The 17614-nt window shown below is 37.9% G+C and overlaps 1 protein-coding gene across 1 annotated transcript; it reads left to right on the top strand.

Annotated features, from left to right (window-relative positions):
• The first annotated feature begins 994 nt into the window (after positions 1-994).
• Positions 995-12229, top strand: LOC107772731 (electron transfer flavoprotein-ubiquinone oxidoreductase, mitochondrial). Its single transcript, XM_016592210.2, has 17 exons — positions 995-1489; positions 1563-1639; positions 1902-2008; positions 4266-4347; positions 4418-4526; positions 5080-5126; positions 5234-5308; positions 6506-6691; positions 6823-6915; positions 7303-7405; positions 8659-8783; positions 9069-9118; positions 9453-9519; positions 10724-10803; positions 11376-11504; positions 11590-11656; positions 11944-12229. The coding sequence occupies exons 1-17, from the start codon at positions 1141-1143 to the stop codon at positions 12025-12027; spliced, it is 1830 nt and encodes a 609-aa protein (XP_016447696.1). The 5' UTR covers positions 995-1140; the 3' UTR covers positions 12028-12229.
• Positions 12230-17614: the final 5385 nt, after the last annotated feature.

Genomic DNA, 17614 nt, shown 5'->3' with positions numbered 1-17614 from the left:
AACGATGTGTAACAATGATCCAAACAGAGTGTAACGTAGAAGAAGTAATTGGGTAATTATAATAGGGAATCTTACAGAAATGTCCCAAAAAAGTCCCAACTTATCAACCTCTAGCCATTAATCATAGACTTACCAAAACTAGCCAAGCACATATAAAAATTAAAAACACAAAGAAATAAGGTTCTTTCTCTCTAAGAATCACACACAAAGATCTCCTATCATATTTTTAAGCATGATTAGCAACATTAGATGCAAGACGGAAAGGAAATTTCATAAATGAGATAGCAAATAAGGTGATAAAATATATATATATATATATATATATATACATATAAAAATTAAAAACACAAAGAAATAAGGTTCTTTCTCTCTAAGAATCACACACAAAGATCTCCTATCATATTTTTAAGCATGATTAGCAACATTAGATGCAAGACGGAAAGGAAATTTCATAAATGAGATAGCAAATAAGGTGATAAAATACATATATATATATATATAATTTCAAAAATCTAAGCAAAAAAGGACAATTTTTAATGGGTATGATTGAGATTCATTGAAAATATATAGATGAGTCAATATATAAAATTTGAAGAAGATTGGAGATGATTTGGACTAAATTAGTATCAAAATTCATAGTTAAAATCGAGTTCATAAAGTTCTTCTGCGACACATGTATCAAACATGTATCGCACATATATCTCACATGCATGTATATATGGATATACATGCGATACACATTTGATACAAATATGATACATATCTGATAAACAAGTGATACACACATATGATGCACATATTATTTTTTATTGTTCATATTTTATTTTTAATTTTTAATTCAAACCATCTCAAAACTATCATTCCAAAACTGAGATTCAACCTCTTTATGATGTACCCAACCTATTCTAATAACACCACTCAAAAGAAAGTAAAAACTTGAATTTTTTTGATACAAATAGCTAATTACCTAATATTAATAATATTTTATGAATTTACCTTACACTTTCGTAACGACGGACATAATATTTTCCTTAATAATATCACCAACTTCACAGCATTAGCATCTTCCAAACTTGTAACAGTAGCATATCGTATCATCTTCTTCATAGTTCCATACTCAACTGAAAACACTGAGTCATCATGTACAGGCTCATCAATTCATCTTCGAAATTCAAATTATTATGTCGTTCAAAATCCCTCTATAGATCAGCACAGCCTCCATATTCACCCAATTCAATTTTGCCAAACTTGTTGGGTAAAGATTCAAGCTTTATCCATAAGTCAAAATTAGAATCTTGGAATCAAAGATCGGTTAGGAGTTACAGTAGTAGTAGTAGTGAATCGGATAGTAGAGAAGCAATTAAATACGATGTGGTGATAGTTGGAGGTGGACCTGCTGGGTTATCAGCTGCTATTAGGCTCAAACAGTTGTGCCAACAAAAGGACGCTGATTTATCTGTGTGTGTTGTTGAGAAAGGAGCTGAATTGGGTACGTTAATTTATATTCTTATATTCCAAAGATGAAATTGTGGTTGTTAATTTGATTTCATTGGATTGGACAGGTGCTCATATCTTGTCAGGAAACGTATTTGAGCCCCGGGCTTTGGATGAACTCTTTCCCCGCTGGAAACAGGAAGAGGTACCCTACCCTTTAACAATCCTGAATTGAAAAAGTACCCCCTCCCCCCATAGAAATGCAGCCATCTACAGAACTTGAAAAGGCTCTATCCGGACATACATAGTTCATGTGATTATTTATGCATAGTCAATTCTTGAAATGATTTCACTGTCTTTGGCATTCAAACAACCACTAGTATAAGAAGTTGCAAATAACAATTTGGTCCTGTGTAGTGTGGCTTTACTTATATCATATGTAAACCCGGCTCCATTTCTGATTGCAGGCTCCTATTGATGTTCCTGTTACTTCTGATGATTTTTGGCTACTTTCCAAAAATCGTGCCTTTTCGCTTCCAAGCCCATTTCATAATAAAGGAAACTATGTCATAAGGTATCTACTTTGAACCATGGAATCAAGTGTGCATATTACTCCTTTGTCTCAAATTGCTAGTCTTGGTTTCTCGTTTATTTTTTAATTGGTGTTGGGTTCAGTCGGGGATTTTGAAGAAAAGATTCTTATATAGTGTCTTGCATTTTCTCAAAATGTTCCGTAAATATCATCCTAATTTATTGACTCCATATTAATCTTGATGCATGAATGGTATTTAAGCCAGTGATGTCAAAGGCGCGCTTAAACCCTGAAGCTCAGCTCAAAATATGTTGAGCGCTTCGCCTCGCTTTGTGGGCGCTTTGGTGAAGAAGTTGGATAGTTTGAACTTTTAAGAGAATAGTTGGTTCTTAAATTGGCCACAAGCCCCCAATCAACAACAACAACATATCCAGTATTATCCCACACCGTGGGGTCTGGGGAGGGTAGTGTGTACCTTAACCCTACCTTGTGAGGATAGAGAGGCTGTTTCCAATATACCCACGGCTCAGGAAAGCATAAGCACCACATTAATGAAAATATAAACAAGAAAGGACAGTACCAAAAGCCATATAAAAGCAGAATAAAAACCACAAGATAGTAAGGTAATCAACAATGAAAGAAAACAACGGTTAGTCATAAAAACCTACTACCAACAGAAAGCGTGACTGCGTGCCAATACTACTGTTATGAACACTCTAGACTACCTACTCTACTACCCTAATCCTCGACCTCCATACCTTCCTATCAAGGGTCATGTCCTCGGTCAACTGAAGTTGCGCCATATCTTGCCTAATCACCTCTCCCCACCTCTTCTTTGGCCTACCTGTACCTATCCGTAGGCCCTCCAATGTCAACCTCTCACACCTATCTCCTGGGCGTCTGTGCTCCTCTTCCTCACATGACCAAACCACCTAAGCCGCGCTTCCCGCATCTTGTCCTCAATAGGGGACACACCCACCTTGTCGTGAATAACCTCATTTCTGATCCTATCTAACATGGTGTGCCCGCACATCCATCTCAACATCCTCATCTCTGCTGCCTTTATCTTCTGGACATGAGCGATCTTGATTGGCCAACACTCAGCCCCATACAATATCGTTGGTCTGACCACCACTCTGTAGAACTTACGCTTAAGTTTCGGTTGCACCTTCTTGTCACACAAAACACCGGAAGCGAGTCTCCATTTCATTTATCCCGCCCCAGTACGATGTGTGACATCTTCATCAATCTCTCCACCCACCTGAATAATAGACCCAAGGTACTTAAAACTTCCTCTCCTAGGGATGACCTGCGAGTCCAGCCTCACTTCCCCTTTCCCTCCTTGAGTCTCGCCACTGAACTTATACTCCAAGTATTTTGTCTTGGTCCTGCTCAACTTGAAACCTTTAGATTCCAGGGTCTGCCTCCATACTTCTAATTGCGCGTTCACACCGTCTCGCGTCTCGTCAATCAATACAATATCATCTGCAAATAGCATGCACCACGGCACTTACCCTTGGATATGGCGCGTCAGTACGTCCATCGCCAGAGCAAACAAAAAAGGGCTGAGTGCCGACCCCTGATGCAACCCCATCATAATCGGAAAATGGTCCGAGTCCCCACCCACCGTCCTCACTCGGGTCTTTACTCCATCATACATATCCTTAATCAACGTAACGTAGGCAACATGTACACCTCTAGCCTCCAAACACCCCCACAAAACCTCCCTTTAGCCCTCAATCGACTAACTTTAAGACGTTTCTAGTCAAGTTTGAGATATGGAAATGTGTATGTACTGGATTGTGTGCTTTTTGAAAGCTGAAAAGGAGCAAAGTATTCCATGGGCGTGAATTTTGACCTACCAGTTAACTTGTTACCATCTTACACTCCTATGTTGTTTTACTAACCATGAAGCTTCAACTTATAGAGAATGATTGATGGGCTAAAGCACATTCATATATGCATTGAATTAGTGAGTGAACAATATTTGGAAGGGTAAGGAACTAGTCCAATAGTTAACTCGGTCCATTTTGGCCTTCACTAGCGCTTGATGGGTGTCCTTCTGTATGACATTTGTCATGCGAGCAGTGAAGCGATTTCAGTTGCCCTAGCAAATATGTAAGAATTAAAGCACTAGATGGGGATCCCCACTAACAGGTTTGTTTGTCCATACCCACTCTGATATCATCGTACAGACAGAAATGTGCATGGACAAATGACTTATTTGATGAGATGTGCATTTTGCTGATATAGTTATGACATTTCCAGACATTAAATCATAACAATCATGGTAATGCAGTTTGAGTCAGTTAGTTCGTTGGTTGGGGCAGAAAGCTGAAGAACTAGGAGTAGAAATATACCCTGGTTTTGCTGCTAGTGAGGTGCTAGTCTTGTCATTCTGGATTATTTCAATATTTCTGTTTTTTACTTGCTAAGGTAGAAAAGTTTCAGATTTTATTCAACGAACACAATGAAGTTACTGGTATCGCTACTAATGATATGGGAGTGGCTAAAGATGGTTCCAGAAAAGAGAACTACCAGCGTGGTGTTGCACTGAAGGGCAAGTTCTATTACTCAATTTTTTTGTTTTGTTGAAGTTACATTATATCCACAGTTACTGCGGTTTGTTTGATGACTGGTGAATGGAATTTAAATCTTCCTTTACTTTGATGTTAAGTGGTTAACTAGTCCCAAAATATAATTTGATGTGCAGTTTGTCTCTAGTCCATGGAAAAGTGAGTATAATTATCAAACGTTATTTGTGCCCTATAAAGATTCTTGAAAGAAAGTTAATCAAACATCTCAACAGTTAATCAAATGACTCAATACTTCCATGAAAAAACTCCAGCTCAGTTTACGTAGTCTTGAAGCTTCTAGTCAGTATTTATGGTGTTACGGGAATTCATTAGATACAAATGAAAACTTGAACTCCAGTTTAGTTAGTAACAGTTGGAATATGATGCTGTTCATATGGAGCTTTATGGATCAAAAAGGTTTTCGTATGAAGGACAAGCAAAATAAATGCTAATTGTATGCCTTTAGACCAGGATACCATTTGGCTCTTTTCCATACTTCCTAATTTGCTAAGGCCCATCTTCTATGATGGTGTGCAGGGCGTGTTACACTCCTAGCAGAAGGATGTAGAGGATCTTTATCAGATGTATGCAGAAAGTTTATTTTTTTGTCTTTATCATAAATGATTTTTGTGGTTTATACAGCAGTTTAAATTTTAGTACTGAGTTTGTTGACTCTTATGTTTCCTGACAGAAAGTAATCAAGAAGTACAACTTGAGAGAGAAAGGGCAGGGACAACATCAGACCTATGCTTTAGGAATTAAAGAGGTATTTTTCTTTTAATCTTTTTTCTTTTCTCCTTTTTGCTTCTTGATATGTAAGAGACAGAAGTATCTGTTTATTAGATTTGTCATTCTATCCAATTCCTGATTCAGCCTGAAAATCATAAAGCTCATAATAAGATCTGGTTAGTCTCCTGACCTGACCACTACAAAAAGAGGGGGGAGGGGGGTATGTAGAAAATGCAACTTCACCAACATGCAAATTTTAAACCAGAGATAAACTTCCCTTTGCAGGCGTTACTTCCCTACTTTTATTAGACCTGGTACGTATATCGATTATTAGGTGCTTAGAGATAAGTCCCATTTTGGACGGCAATCTAGAAGAAGGAATTAAGAACACCATGCTATTCGTGAGTTGGAAAACTCGCACATTTTGCATCAATTTTGCTTCTAACAAGTTAACCTATATATTTTCCTTACTTTTAGTAAAATCATTTTTTTCTTCAATTTCTCTTTTTTCTTGTGAATACTGTTGAACCCAGAAAAGAGACGCCCCACTTGTGGAATTTTCACTAGGTTTCTTGTTGTTGTTTGTCTGTTTGCAAGAGACAGAGAATGTTGAGCTTGCTGTGCTTTAGGCTTTCTTGGAGACATTAACTTCCTTTAGACGGATATCATGATTTACACGGAACTTCATTACTAAAATCCATTTTCATTAAGCACCTAAGAATGTAGCCTAATGGTCAATGAAGTGGGTGAAAATCATGGGAAACCAGGATGTAAATCCCAACAGAGACAAAAAACTTATGTGATATTTTCCTATCGGCCTAAGCCTCGGTGGGCAGAGTTACCCGGTACCTGTGCTGGTGGAAGGTAACAGGCAATCGATACAACAGTCGAGGTGGACAAGTTGGCCCCGAGATAACGTTATAAGAAAAGGAAAAAAAGAAATTCATTCCCATTAACAGTCATGGATAACCTGATATAGCAAGGTATCAATACAGCTATGTTACTAGTAATTGTTTTCTTCTCATCCTTTAAAAGAAATTTCCAGTTGCCAGCTCCCTGCATTGATTGGTTTTCGCAGTCTAGTTAGATATTTTCTCTATGCTTGTTCATTTAGGTTCTCATAAACTTATAAAGAGGGAGTTATTTCAAATATACATCACCCTGCATTTGAAACTTTAAATGGACTATGAACTTATATCAACTTAGTGGATTCCTGAACTTGTTTCTAGCTCAGGTCTGGGAGATTGATGTAGACAAACATCAGCCTGGTTCTGTGCTTCACACACTTGGTTGGCCTTTGGACCAGAAGACCTATGGAGGTTCCTTCTTGTACCATATGAAAGACAGACAGGTTGCGGTCGGCTTTGTGGTTGCTCTAAATTATCACAACCCTTTCTTGAATCCTTACGAGGAATATCAGGTAAATATGAGGATGCTATTGTTTATATAGTGTCCCCCTTGGTCCTCGCTCAAAGAACAAGTTATTTAAATTAGTTCAAGTTTCTTTTGCTTTAAGCATCTAGTTACCTACCTTTCATATCCTAATCTCAGAGGTTTAAATGTCATCCTGCTATTAGACCGCTTCTTGAGGGTGGAACTGTTCTCCAATATGGTGCTCGGTGTTTAAATGAAGGAGGTTATCAGGTGTGCTGGATAATACTTTTTCTTATTATTTTATGGATTTCACATCTTGCTTGTCATAGTTGTGGCACCCATTTTCAACAATGTGTTTCTGATTGTACTCAGAAGTCAGAACTGGTGCATTATGGACTTTGCCATATAATAATGTCCACATCTATGCTGTGGCTGACAAGGATGAGTGATGCCTAGCGTTGCCATTTTTCCTGAACTCAAATGTGCTTAGTAAATTTATTAAAGAACTTTGTGATTATCAGTTCAATATGAGAACACATTTGATAAATTGAATCAAATGCACATAGCTTTCTTCCCATATTATTCTGACATACCTGAGACATGTATTTGTAACTTATTCTTAGTCATACAAATACAAATAATTTGGTTAAATTTCAGTCTATTCCATATCCAGTTTTCCCTGGTGGAGCAATTATAGGATGCTCAGCTGGCTTCTTAAATGTACCAAAGATTAAGGGAACTCACACAGCTATGAAATCAGGTATTACCTATGGTTCTTGTACTTAGTTTTAACCTGGCTAATCAGAATTCGGAATAGCCTATTAATTGAAAATTTATGTTATTCTACTGCAAAATTCACGGTGTTCAGTAATTTTAAAATTGTTGCTTGGCAGAATTAATAGTTTAAGCTATTTGAGTGCAAGATTCAGGGAGGCAGCTAATGATCTAAAACTTATGAGCATGAAAGACTTTTGAAACTTATGATCTAAAACAATCATAGATATTTGTGTGGCCATAAATCATCTCATTAAGAGTAAAAGGAGAAGTTTAAAGTTACATTGTTTCCAAATTTAAAAATAGGTCATTCTTTTAGAAACGGATTAAAAAAGGGGAAAACATTTATTCTTTTTGAAATGGAGGGAGTAGTCCTTATAATTCGAAAGTTTATTTCATCAAGCATGAGTCATTTCTTGTGTTTGTGTTTATGAACCGGTAAGTTTTCTAGTGGTGAGTAGTGAAACGTCTGAATTGATACAACAATAATAACAACTACGTCTCAATTTTTAAACTAGTTCAAAAAATGTCTGACTTGGTGATTACTTTAACTTATTGACTATGAACAAGCTCTTCTTTTGAATGGTGTACCCAGTTTTGTTGGAGGGGGTTTTGTATTCTTCTTAGAGAATAATTTCCACTATCTCTCTCTCTTTTTCTTTCCCCCTTTTTGTTTCATCTTTTTCTACTAATCCATGACTATGCAAACTTGAAAACTTACAAGTGTCATATTTTGTAAAAATCGAATTAAGAATTTGGGCCTACATTTCCCTTATTGGAGTGCTTTTCTTATTTTTTTTTTTGGGGTGGGGGGGTGGGGGTGGGGTGGGGTGGGGGAGGTGTACCATTCTACCTTCATTATTGATTAGAACTGCTTGTACTATTCTCTTTTCTGTTACTAGTCGCTTTAACAGTTAATAGCATACCAAAAAGGAAAAAAAGAGAAACCAGTTTAGATTTCGTTTCTAATTGGCTAAGGCCATTCTCCTTGGACAAAAACTTTGTAATGCCTGCTTGGTTAAGAATTACATATTTCCGAGTATTTGATTCTCCAAAATTGTAAGTCTTCAACATATAGGGCTTCACGGCTTCATAGCTAACGATGCATCTGAAAACTCTTTATCGTACTCCTATGAGTACGGGACAAGATATTAAGCATGGGATTTTCCCTACTTTTTTTTTTCTGCTTATCCTCAAGAAAGTAAATGATGCACCTATTAACTTCAAATTGTCTGACAGGAATGCTAGCGGCAGAATCTGTATTCAGCACGCTCCAAGAAGGTTTGAAGATGGACTATTTTTGGGACAATTTACGAAGTTCATGGATATGGGAAGAACTATATACTGCAAGGAACTATCGTCCTGTGAGTGTTCTGTTTTGAAAACCTTTGAGCATATTTGGTAGGTAATCATCACATTGCATCATCTCAAAAGTATAGTACTTTTTGAGAATAGTGCATAATGTTTTGCTGGAAGGGAGCACCTCTATGCTTTTCCTGATTTTGGTGAGACAAATGGCTCTGGCAACCAACTTTTTGTTGCCTCTTATATATTGAATTCAGCTACTATTTTTTCAGTTAGATTAGCTACAGGACGTTTGTTAATATTACCCGTTTAATCTTCTTTCTTTATTAACTTCTCTGCTGCAGGCATTTGAGTATGGGCTCTATCCTGGTTTGGCTATAAGTGCCATAGAGCAGTAAGATTCTGCCTTTTGCTTAGGGTGTGTTTGATATGAAGAATTTCCAGAAAATTAGTCATTTTCTGGCTACTAAATACCAAAATATATTTTCCTTGAAAAAATATTTTTCATTAATAGGGGAAAAGCGATTTTCTTTGCTTATCTTTTTCTCCTAAAGTCCGTTTGAAATAGTTTCTAAATTTTAGAATGTTGGATAGTGAGACAAAATTCTTTTGGTGTTTTTCCTTACCAAACATACTCTTAGTCACAACGTCTTTTCAACACTCATGGTTTTTTATTTAATACCAACTTCTAGACCTGTATGATAAATGGATCAGCTTATATTTGGCAGTTACATACTCAAGGGAAGATCTCCAGTCACTCTGAAGCATGGGAAACCTGATTATGAAGCTACAAGTGTAAGGAATTCTTTTATCGTGATACCAGATGCTTTATTTTGCTTGGTAAAGCATATATATTATTTAGCTCTGGTTGTGGACTGGGAAGGACATCTTAAAGTGGTATCCTCCACAAACTTTAAATAATCATATTATACAAGTTGTTATGTCATGTGAGCTCCGACAATTGTACAAAAGCATAAAAACGTTTCACTTGAGTCAATGTTCTTTTTTCCCTCCAAGAGTCCTCCTGTAGCATCTTTTAGAATTTCTCTAGACTGCACAGTACCACAGACCATGCCCCTTTAATTGCTCTTTTTTTAGCTTTCCAGCAGATCCTGCATGGATTTAGCATTACCCAACATGAACTTCATCAGCAAAATGAAATTCAGATATTGTTTTCCTTTCTTTTGGGGCAATTCTATATGTTTTTTTGAAGTGATTCTTCATCCTTTTGAAGACACTGGAGCACAATTATGAAGCTTAGTGGTAGGGCCTTTCTTTGATTTGCTTATTGTGCAAGGAGTGCACTCTGGTTGACTTGTCATTGATTTCTGTTTTTTATGAAATTTGATGGCACTGAGGGTTAAAAGAGTAATGCCTATTAATGTCACAGTGAAGTTAGAAACTGAAGCATTGGTAATGCTACGAGGACTCATTTGCGAATGAGCATATTCTTGTTCATGCAGAGTAGTAGTTTTTAGCCGTTTAGATGGAAAAATGAAAAGCATTGGTGTGGTTTTCTGGGGTTTGGTCGCCTGAGAATTCCGCACCTGCTGGTGGTGTTACTTTTCGTAAAAGATAAATCACCGGAGAAGAGGTGATGCAAAAACAGCCTGAAATTCACCGGAAAAAAGGCACGGTGACTGTCCCGGACTCGCTGGTTACTGCACAGCGGGGATTTCTCACTAGTTGCTCTGATACCATGTGAGAAAGCATGGGAAAAAATATATTATTACTATACGTCAAGTGTTTTACAACAACCCAATTTATATTCAATGTTTACATATACCTAAAGCCTTCTATACCAATGTGGGACACTATACATGAACTAATTCTAACAAAGCCAATTCTGAAATCTTCCATGTCCATTTGTATCACAATATCTAGCTCAGAATAAGTGTGCTCTTTTTGAAGGAAGTTGATTATGTTCTGAAATTGCAGCGTATAGCTCGCAAATCAAGTGTTTGGCTACCGAAATTACATGAATTGTCCTTATCTGCAGGAAGCACAATTATTCTCACCAATTGAGTACCCGAAGCCAGATGGTGCTGTATCTTTTGATGTACCGACCTCTCTATACAGGTAAAATGTCTGTCACGAACATTTTCTGATACCTTAGTGAGCCGGTAGGTGATTAATTTGTTCGTTCTCCCGCAAATTGTATTATAGCTATATTTCCCCTATATGAAAATGAATTTGTAGCTACTAAATCGAAAAGTTTGGTCAAAGACGCTGCAATATGATGAAGATTTTTTCTATTGGTGCATACTTTCCCAGAACAAAGAATTTCTAGAGAGTTGATCAGGAACTAATCTAGCCAATTGAAATCTTATCAAGTCTTGTCATCATGTGAGAACTCTAGATTAAGGTTTGTGAAGACAGGTTAATTTTTTTTAAATAGAAGTTACATCACGGTTGAACATATCACCATTACCATGCCAAATAAATTACTTATACATGTGCGGTAAGACTCATTTGGTTAAAGCACTAATTCGACACGTAATGTATCAGGGCTAAAGAAGTTCCCATGCATTGTCTTCTTTCTGTATGCTGCAAGGACTAAAAGATCTTTCCTTTTAGCCCCTCCTGTCTTGGTGGACAGATCTTCTTTCATAATAAACTGCTGGTTTTTCTTTCTAATTGCCTTCCTGTAGGAGCAACACAAATCATGATCATGACCAACCATCTCATCTTCTTCTGAAAGATCCTACAGTTCCAGAAAATGTCAACTTGCCCAAGTATGCTGGACCTGAGGCACGATATTGTCCTGCACGAGTTTATGAGTAATATTCTCATCTAGATAATATTTTTTTCCATTTCCTTCTCATGTGGGGCGCATTTTTTTAATTATCCTCTTCAAAATGATAGGTACATACCGGATGAGACGGGTGACTTAAAGTTACAGATCAATGCTCAAAACTGCTTGCACTGCAAGGTAAAATGCTGTCTTGTCTCCCTGGTCCAATCTTCCAGCACTAAGTTAAAGCTTTTACATGTTAAAGCCATGACATATGTTTCAAATCCCGGTGTAGACATCTCTAAGCTGCAATAATATCCATAAAACATACTGTGTGCATCGCAAGCTGCAAGGGTTCTTGCTGACAGTTCTATGGCAATTCAACGACTCTACTGTTCACTCGCTTAGTTTTTATGCTTATAGGCTACTTGATGACACTTCATATTGGCATCCAGGTTAACAGTATTAAGTCTGTATTATTTCAGGCCTGCAGTATTAAAGATCCGAGACAGAATATTGAATGGACAGTTCCAGAAGGTGGAGGCGGCCCTGGTTACACAATCATGTAGATGACTTTCATCCCTCATGAACTACTAAAATGGATTCTCCGATAACCCTTTAAGATGAATAGAAAAGTTCGAAAGTGAAATTTTTCGCACTCATATACTTCATCTTGGGTAATAGACATTGCTGGATTGTAAATAAATTCAAGAAAGAGGAAATCAAGAATAAGGTTGTTGCAAAAACATTTTTAATTTGGATGGTGAGAACCATCTTGATCTTTCCTTGAACTTTTGCCTATTTTGTGGGTACGGAGGTAAATTATAATCAACGAATGAACAATCTTCACACTTTGTGGTTTTGACGAGTGAATTTTGGCCCTGTATGGGAGTAAAAGCAAATGTTAATAAGTGGTTCGGAGATAATATTTTGATTTGAAAATAAAAAAACAATGACATTTAGAAATTTTAGTACCACAAATGGCATCTTTGCCTAAATGTCTTTTCTTTTTTGAAGGGGGAATGGGTTCGGAAAAATCGAAATATGGGGTCAATGTATGTGGCTCTTGCAAAGTATCTGGGCAATTTGTGAATGACAAGCTAAAGAGCTTGAAAATGCAATTATCTCTAGTTAGGACAACAAACAGAAGTTACTTGGGAGCTTGTAGTAGCATTAGGCAATTGAGTTACAGAATATGCTCCTACTATCTGAGCTGGACTATGGTTCTAAAGATGTGAAGATAAGAAAAAGCAGATTCAACATATATTATATATACATAAAAATCTTTTTTTTTTTTACCTATCTACGCATTGTAATTTCTAACTAAGGCGTGTTAATTGACTCTCGATGGACAAGACTAGCTCCGCCCCTGAGGGCTCGTAATTTAGTTTAGGGTTGAAAAGGATAGGAGTCACCTACACTTTTTGAGTTGACCACCGGTGGTGCTTCGTGTTTGTCAATGTGTATTGTGCTTGATCATAGTTCGCTAGCGTTTGGACATAGAATTGATTGAAACTTGAAAAAAGCGTTTTTGAAATTTTGTTGAAAAATAATTTTTGGAAATATTGAAGTTGTGTTTGGACATGTATTTTATTTGAAAAAAATTTGAAGTTTTGTAAATGAGAAATTTTCACTCAGGATGAAATTCAAAAATAGCCAGATTTACAAGTGGTAATTGAACAATAGCCACAATTTCAAAAGTAATCGAAATTTAACCACTTTTCATGTAAAGATAAATCTGAACGAAAACACTGTTCAAAATCCGAAAAATATTCCAGCATAATATACCGGAGTTCAAATTTTTTACATGTGAACTTCCAGCATAATATACTGGTCCAACATAATATGCTGGAAGTTCATACACAAGTGCTCCAATCTCCAGTATATTATGCTGTCACTTTCCGTGTGCTGGAGTTTCAGCATAATATGCTGGAAGTTCATACACAGGTGCACCAATCTCCAGTATATTATGCTGGAACTTTCCGTGTTGCAGCAAAATAGTGGCTATTTTTCAATGACTTTGCAAACGCTAGCTATTTTTCAATTAACAGTCCGAAAACCGGCTAGCCCGTGCTATTTTTACCAAATATTGCCTTAAACCAGTTTTTGGGTACTTGAAATGTTTTGATTTTTCCCTCCAAAACATATTCACATTCCATAAACAAATAATGTTTTCAATTTTTTTTTGAAAAAATGAAAGTCAAAATCTATGGCCAAACGGACGCTCTTGTCCTTTAGATATTTGGTAATTTATGAACCAATTGGTAAAATATTCAAATGTTCAAGGTCCACTGAGATTCATCAGGTACTCACGATATAGTGTTATATATTTATGGTAATATATATTGTTCCTGGATTTGTGTTCTTGCTGTATTTTATATTTTAAGATCAAGTAAAGGATTTTGCTTATTATTTTTCAATATATAGTGTCTGGTAGAGGGTGTGAAGATCGCTAGAAAACTTTGGTATCTAATATGGTAAGAGGAGCTGTTTACCCTAAAACGGTACAGTTGAATTTGTTCGTGGTTTATAGACAAGTGAATTAATTTGATCCAAAAGATAACGAAATAACTGGTGAGATATAAAATACTTAGCCTTAGAATGTAGATGAAATGACAGAGCTGATGAGTCCAGGAACTGGATTTTTGGGTACAACAATAATGAGATCAAAAGCGAGAGAATAAAATTATATTAAAATGCTGTATAGAGTATAGTGTAAGTTAGCCAGAAAATTCATGTCCCTTATAATGATAACTGAGCTTTCTATTTATAGCTATGTCTAGGGAAGGAATCCTAGGATCATGCCCTTCTTTAATGTCAATTATGAGGGCCATTGATGAAGATGTAACGTTAGACATAAATGCCAAATTCCTTGTAACGTGCCATCATCCTTAATGCTGCAAAATATTTTGTATTAATGTTACCGGACGCAAAGTATTTACTACTCCTTTTATGATCTTTATTCCTTCCGGTGACAAGCGGAATAGCTTTGTTCAGTGGCCATCTCCATCTTGTGTTCCACATGTCCTTCCTTTAAGCGGCCACGTGTCATGCCATATTTTTTCCTATACAGATAGTTTCTCTGCTTTCCGATTACATTACTTTGTGTTACCGGGATGTTGGTAGAAACACTCTTTTGGCGGAAATTACTATAATTCCTTTTGAAGGCCACTAACGGTTGATTAGACGTCTGTCTCTCCGCATTTAATGCTCCGAACACGTGTCTTCCCATGATTTAGCTCGCCTTTTGCCGATTATCGAGGTAATCTTAGCCAAGGATTTAGCCGCCAAATTTTTTACTTATACGTATCAACTTCCCCCCTTGCATTCCAACTTCTTTCATCTCATTTCGCCTACTGAGTCTTCATCTTCTTCAAACAAAAACCCTTTCTCTTTTTCGATGGATTCCTCCTCAAAACGTACTGGTTCTTCGAAAGGCAAAAACAAAACAGATGACTTTGTCGCTCCAACCGTAGATTCCATCATACCAAAAAGACTCAATACCGCAAAGGATTTTGAGGAGAAATTCCCTTCTGCTAACCCTCGTACATGGGCTGTTAGCAGGTACCCTTCTTCCATTCGTCCTTCCAGAATTCCCGTTATGAAGGAAGATTGCCGTTGCCATGAATTGGATATCATCGCTCCCGATCTATCGGAGCGAGTGAACCTTCCCAAGGAAGGTTTTACATACTTTTACACGTATCCCTTTACTTTGGATGCTTTTTCTTTGAGCGGGAGAGCTTGATTCCGTGATTGCTGAATTTTGCCTTCGCTACCAAGTGTACTTGGCACAGCTAAGCCCTTCAGTATGGAGGACGGTTGCCTGCCTTCGACGCATGTGTCAGGAAACTGGGGAAGAGCTATCATTAGCTCGTATGATGAACCTTTACTCCCCAAGATTTTTCGGGGAGGTATGATAAACCTCTGCAAACGTAGCCACCATGATCTGTTGACTAGCATGGATGATGACAACGACCGTGGGTGGACGGAACGGTACGTTGCAACTGCCACTAATAACATCATTCCGTCAACGACATCATCCCTTCCGAGAGCTTGGAATCGTACTCGTAAGATTTTTTTAAAATATATTTTCTCTTACTTAATATTCTCTCATGGATGTATTGATCCTTCAACCTTCGTATGTTACAATGACTCGATGGATCCCACCGGTGGTAGAAGGCTTGGGCCGGTGGGTTCAGAAGATCTTAGATGTTACGACGCCCGAGACTCGTTTATGGAAAGAACTGACCCTTAAGTACGGGTGGATGACCAAAAATTACGGTAATTTGAACTTAACTCGCTTCCATATTTCTCTGCTTTGCATATTGATTGAACTCTTCTGACTTGTTTATGAAATTAAGTTTACCTGCGGGCTCTGTTACTGTCCCCGAGGAGGACGTTTTGGCTGACCCTACTACTGTAGTGAGGCTGCTTCAGGAAGCACTTACTCGAACAGGCATCTCCGGGCCTGCTTCGGGCACAAACGTTTCTTCACAGAGTCCCCGGCTAGAGAACAAGCAACCAAAGAGAAGACGTTCCTCTACGACCGGCGAAAATAATAAGCGGGTGAAGACTGCTGTCCCCGAGCTATCTCCGGTGACGATGATACCTAGTCCTCCTTTCGGGCCGGTCATAGACACTGTGATGATTGATGATGATGAAGAAGCTAGTGATGAGGGAGCTTCTCTTCATTGGAGGCGACAATCCTTATCATCTCAACAGGATGCTCAACCTGCTGAGACATTCATACCAACCGAGGATGATGTCTTGGCACTTTGGGGAGAATTTGATTTGGTAGATAATGCCAACTCCCATTTTCGGGCCCCAATTGTTGTGCCTGGTACTGTGAGCAGAGTACCGAGTCCTTGCCGTCTTCGGTTGGCGAGCACCCAACATCCAGTGCTGCTTTTGACGTAGCTGTTTCTCATTCTTCTACCCCATCAGCTTCATCACCACCTTCTCCAACACCAGCAACTGCTACATTACTTCTATATTCATCCACTCTTCCACCAGCAATATCATCTCCATCGTCCGCACCTGACCATAAAGAAGGTATCCCTCCTCCACAGTCCCTAGTTCATGGGAATTTGGGGCGAAATTATGCTGCCCCATCTGAAGATCCTCAGAAAAGGAGGAATGTTACTCTTTCGGTCTCTATCGAGTACAATCTTCTTTCCCGGCCAGTGGAGCTTGCTAACTATCTGAAGCCTTTGGTTTCAGAGAAGGATTGGGAAAGGATTCAAACACTCTCGGGAGAGTGTTTGTTGAACAATGCTATACATAATGCCGCACCGCTACGTTTCTTTCTTCCTCTGTTATTTCCCCTGCTTTTGAATGAATGTATTTTGAGTTTTACCTCTTCTTGTTTTACAGACCAACTTTCATGCTTCTGAAGGCCTTCAAAGGTTGATTCGTGAGAAGGAAGGACTTACTTCTGAACAGGATCAGCTTTTCTTAGAACGGGACCAAACCATTCTCCGTCTCTCAGAACTGGAAACGAGAGCCACGAAGGCTGATGTTTTGGAAGCTCGTTTACAGCAAAGTGAGCAAGAAGTGATAACCCTCAGCCAAGAAGTTGGCCCGCTGACGGTTAGATTTGATGAAGCCAAGGCTAAATGGGTTGTGATGACCCAAAATGTCATCTTTAAATTTAGTAAGTAATTCTGTGTTCTAAGGCCTCGAAAATCACTATTTATCATTCCTCGACTTGCATGCGCAATCCATATAATTTTTTGAAAAGTTTTGTGTGAAAAATGGATTAAAATGTGATATAGAGCTTTAAAACTCAATCGAGTTGACTTTGGTCAACATTTTGAGCAAACGGACTTGGATCAGTGTTTTGACAATTCCGGTAGGTCCGTATCGTGATTTGGGACTTGAGCGTATGCCTGGAATCGAATTCCGAGGTCCCTAACTCGAGATATGGAATTTTGATGAAAAATTAAAAGTTTAAAAGCTTAATGATTTTTAAGAATTTACTGATGTTGGATTTATTGACACCTGGTCCATATTTTGGTTCCGAAGCCCGGTATAGGTCCACTATAATATTTATGACTTGTCTGCCGAAATTGGTGAGAAACGGAGTTGATTTGACGTGATTCGAATGTTCGGTTGTGAAAATATAAGTTTTAAAGTTTTCTTGAAAATTTCATTCGA

This window comes from Nicotiana tabacum, chromosome 21, assembly GCF_000715075.1.
Source record: "Nicotiana tabacum cultivar K326 chromosome 21, ASM71507v2, whole genome shotgun sequence".
NCBI classification, from domain to species: Eukaryota; Viridiplantae; Streptophyta; class Magnoliopsida; order Solanales; family Solanaceae; genus Nicotiana; species Nicotiana tabacum.
The sequence above is the reverse complement of the archived record's forward strand: the minus strand, read 5'-3'. Positions and strand labels throughout refer to the sequence as shown.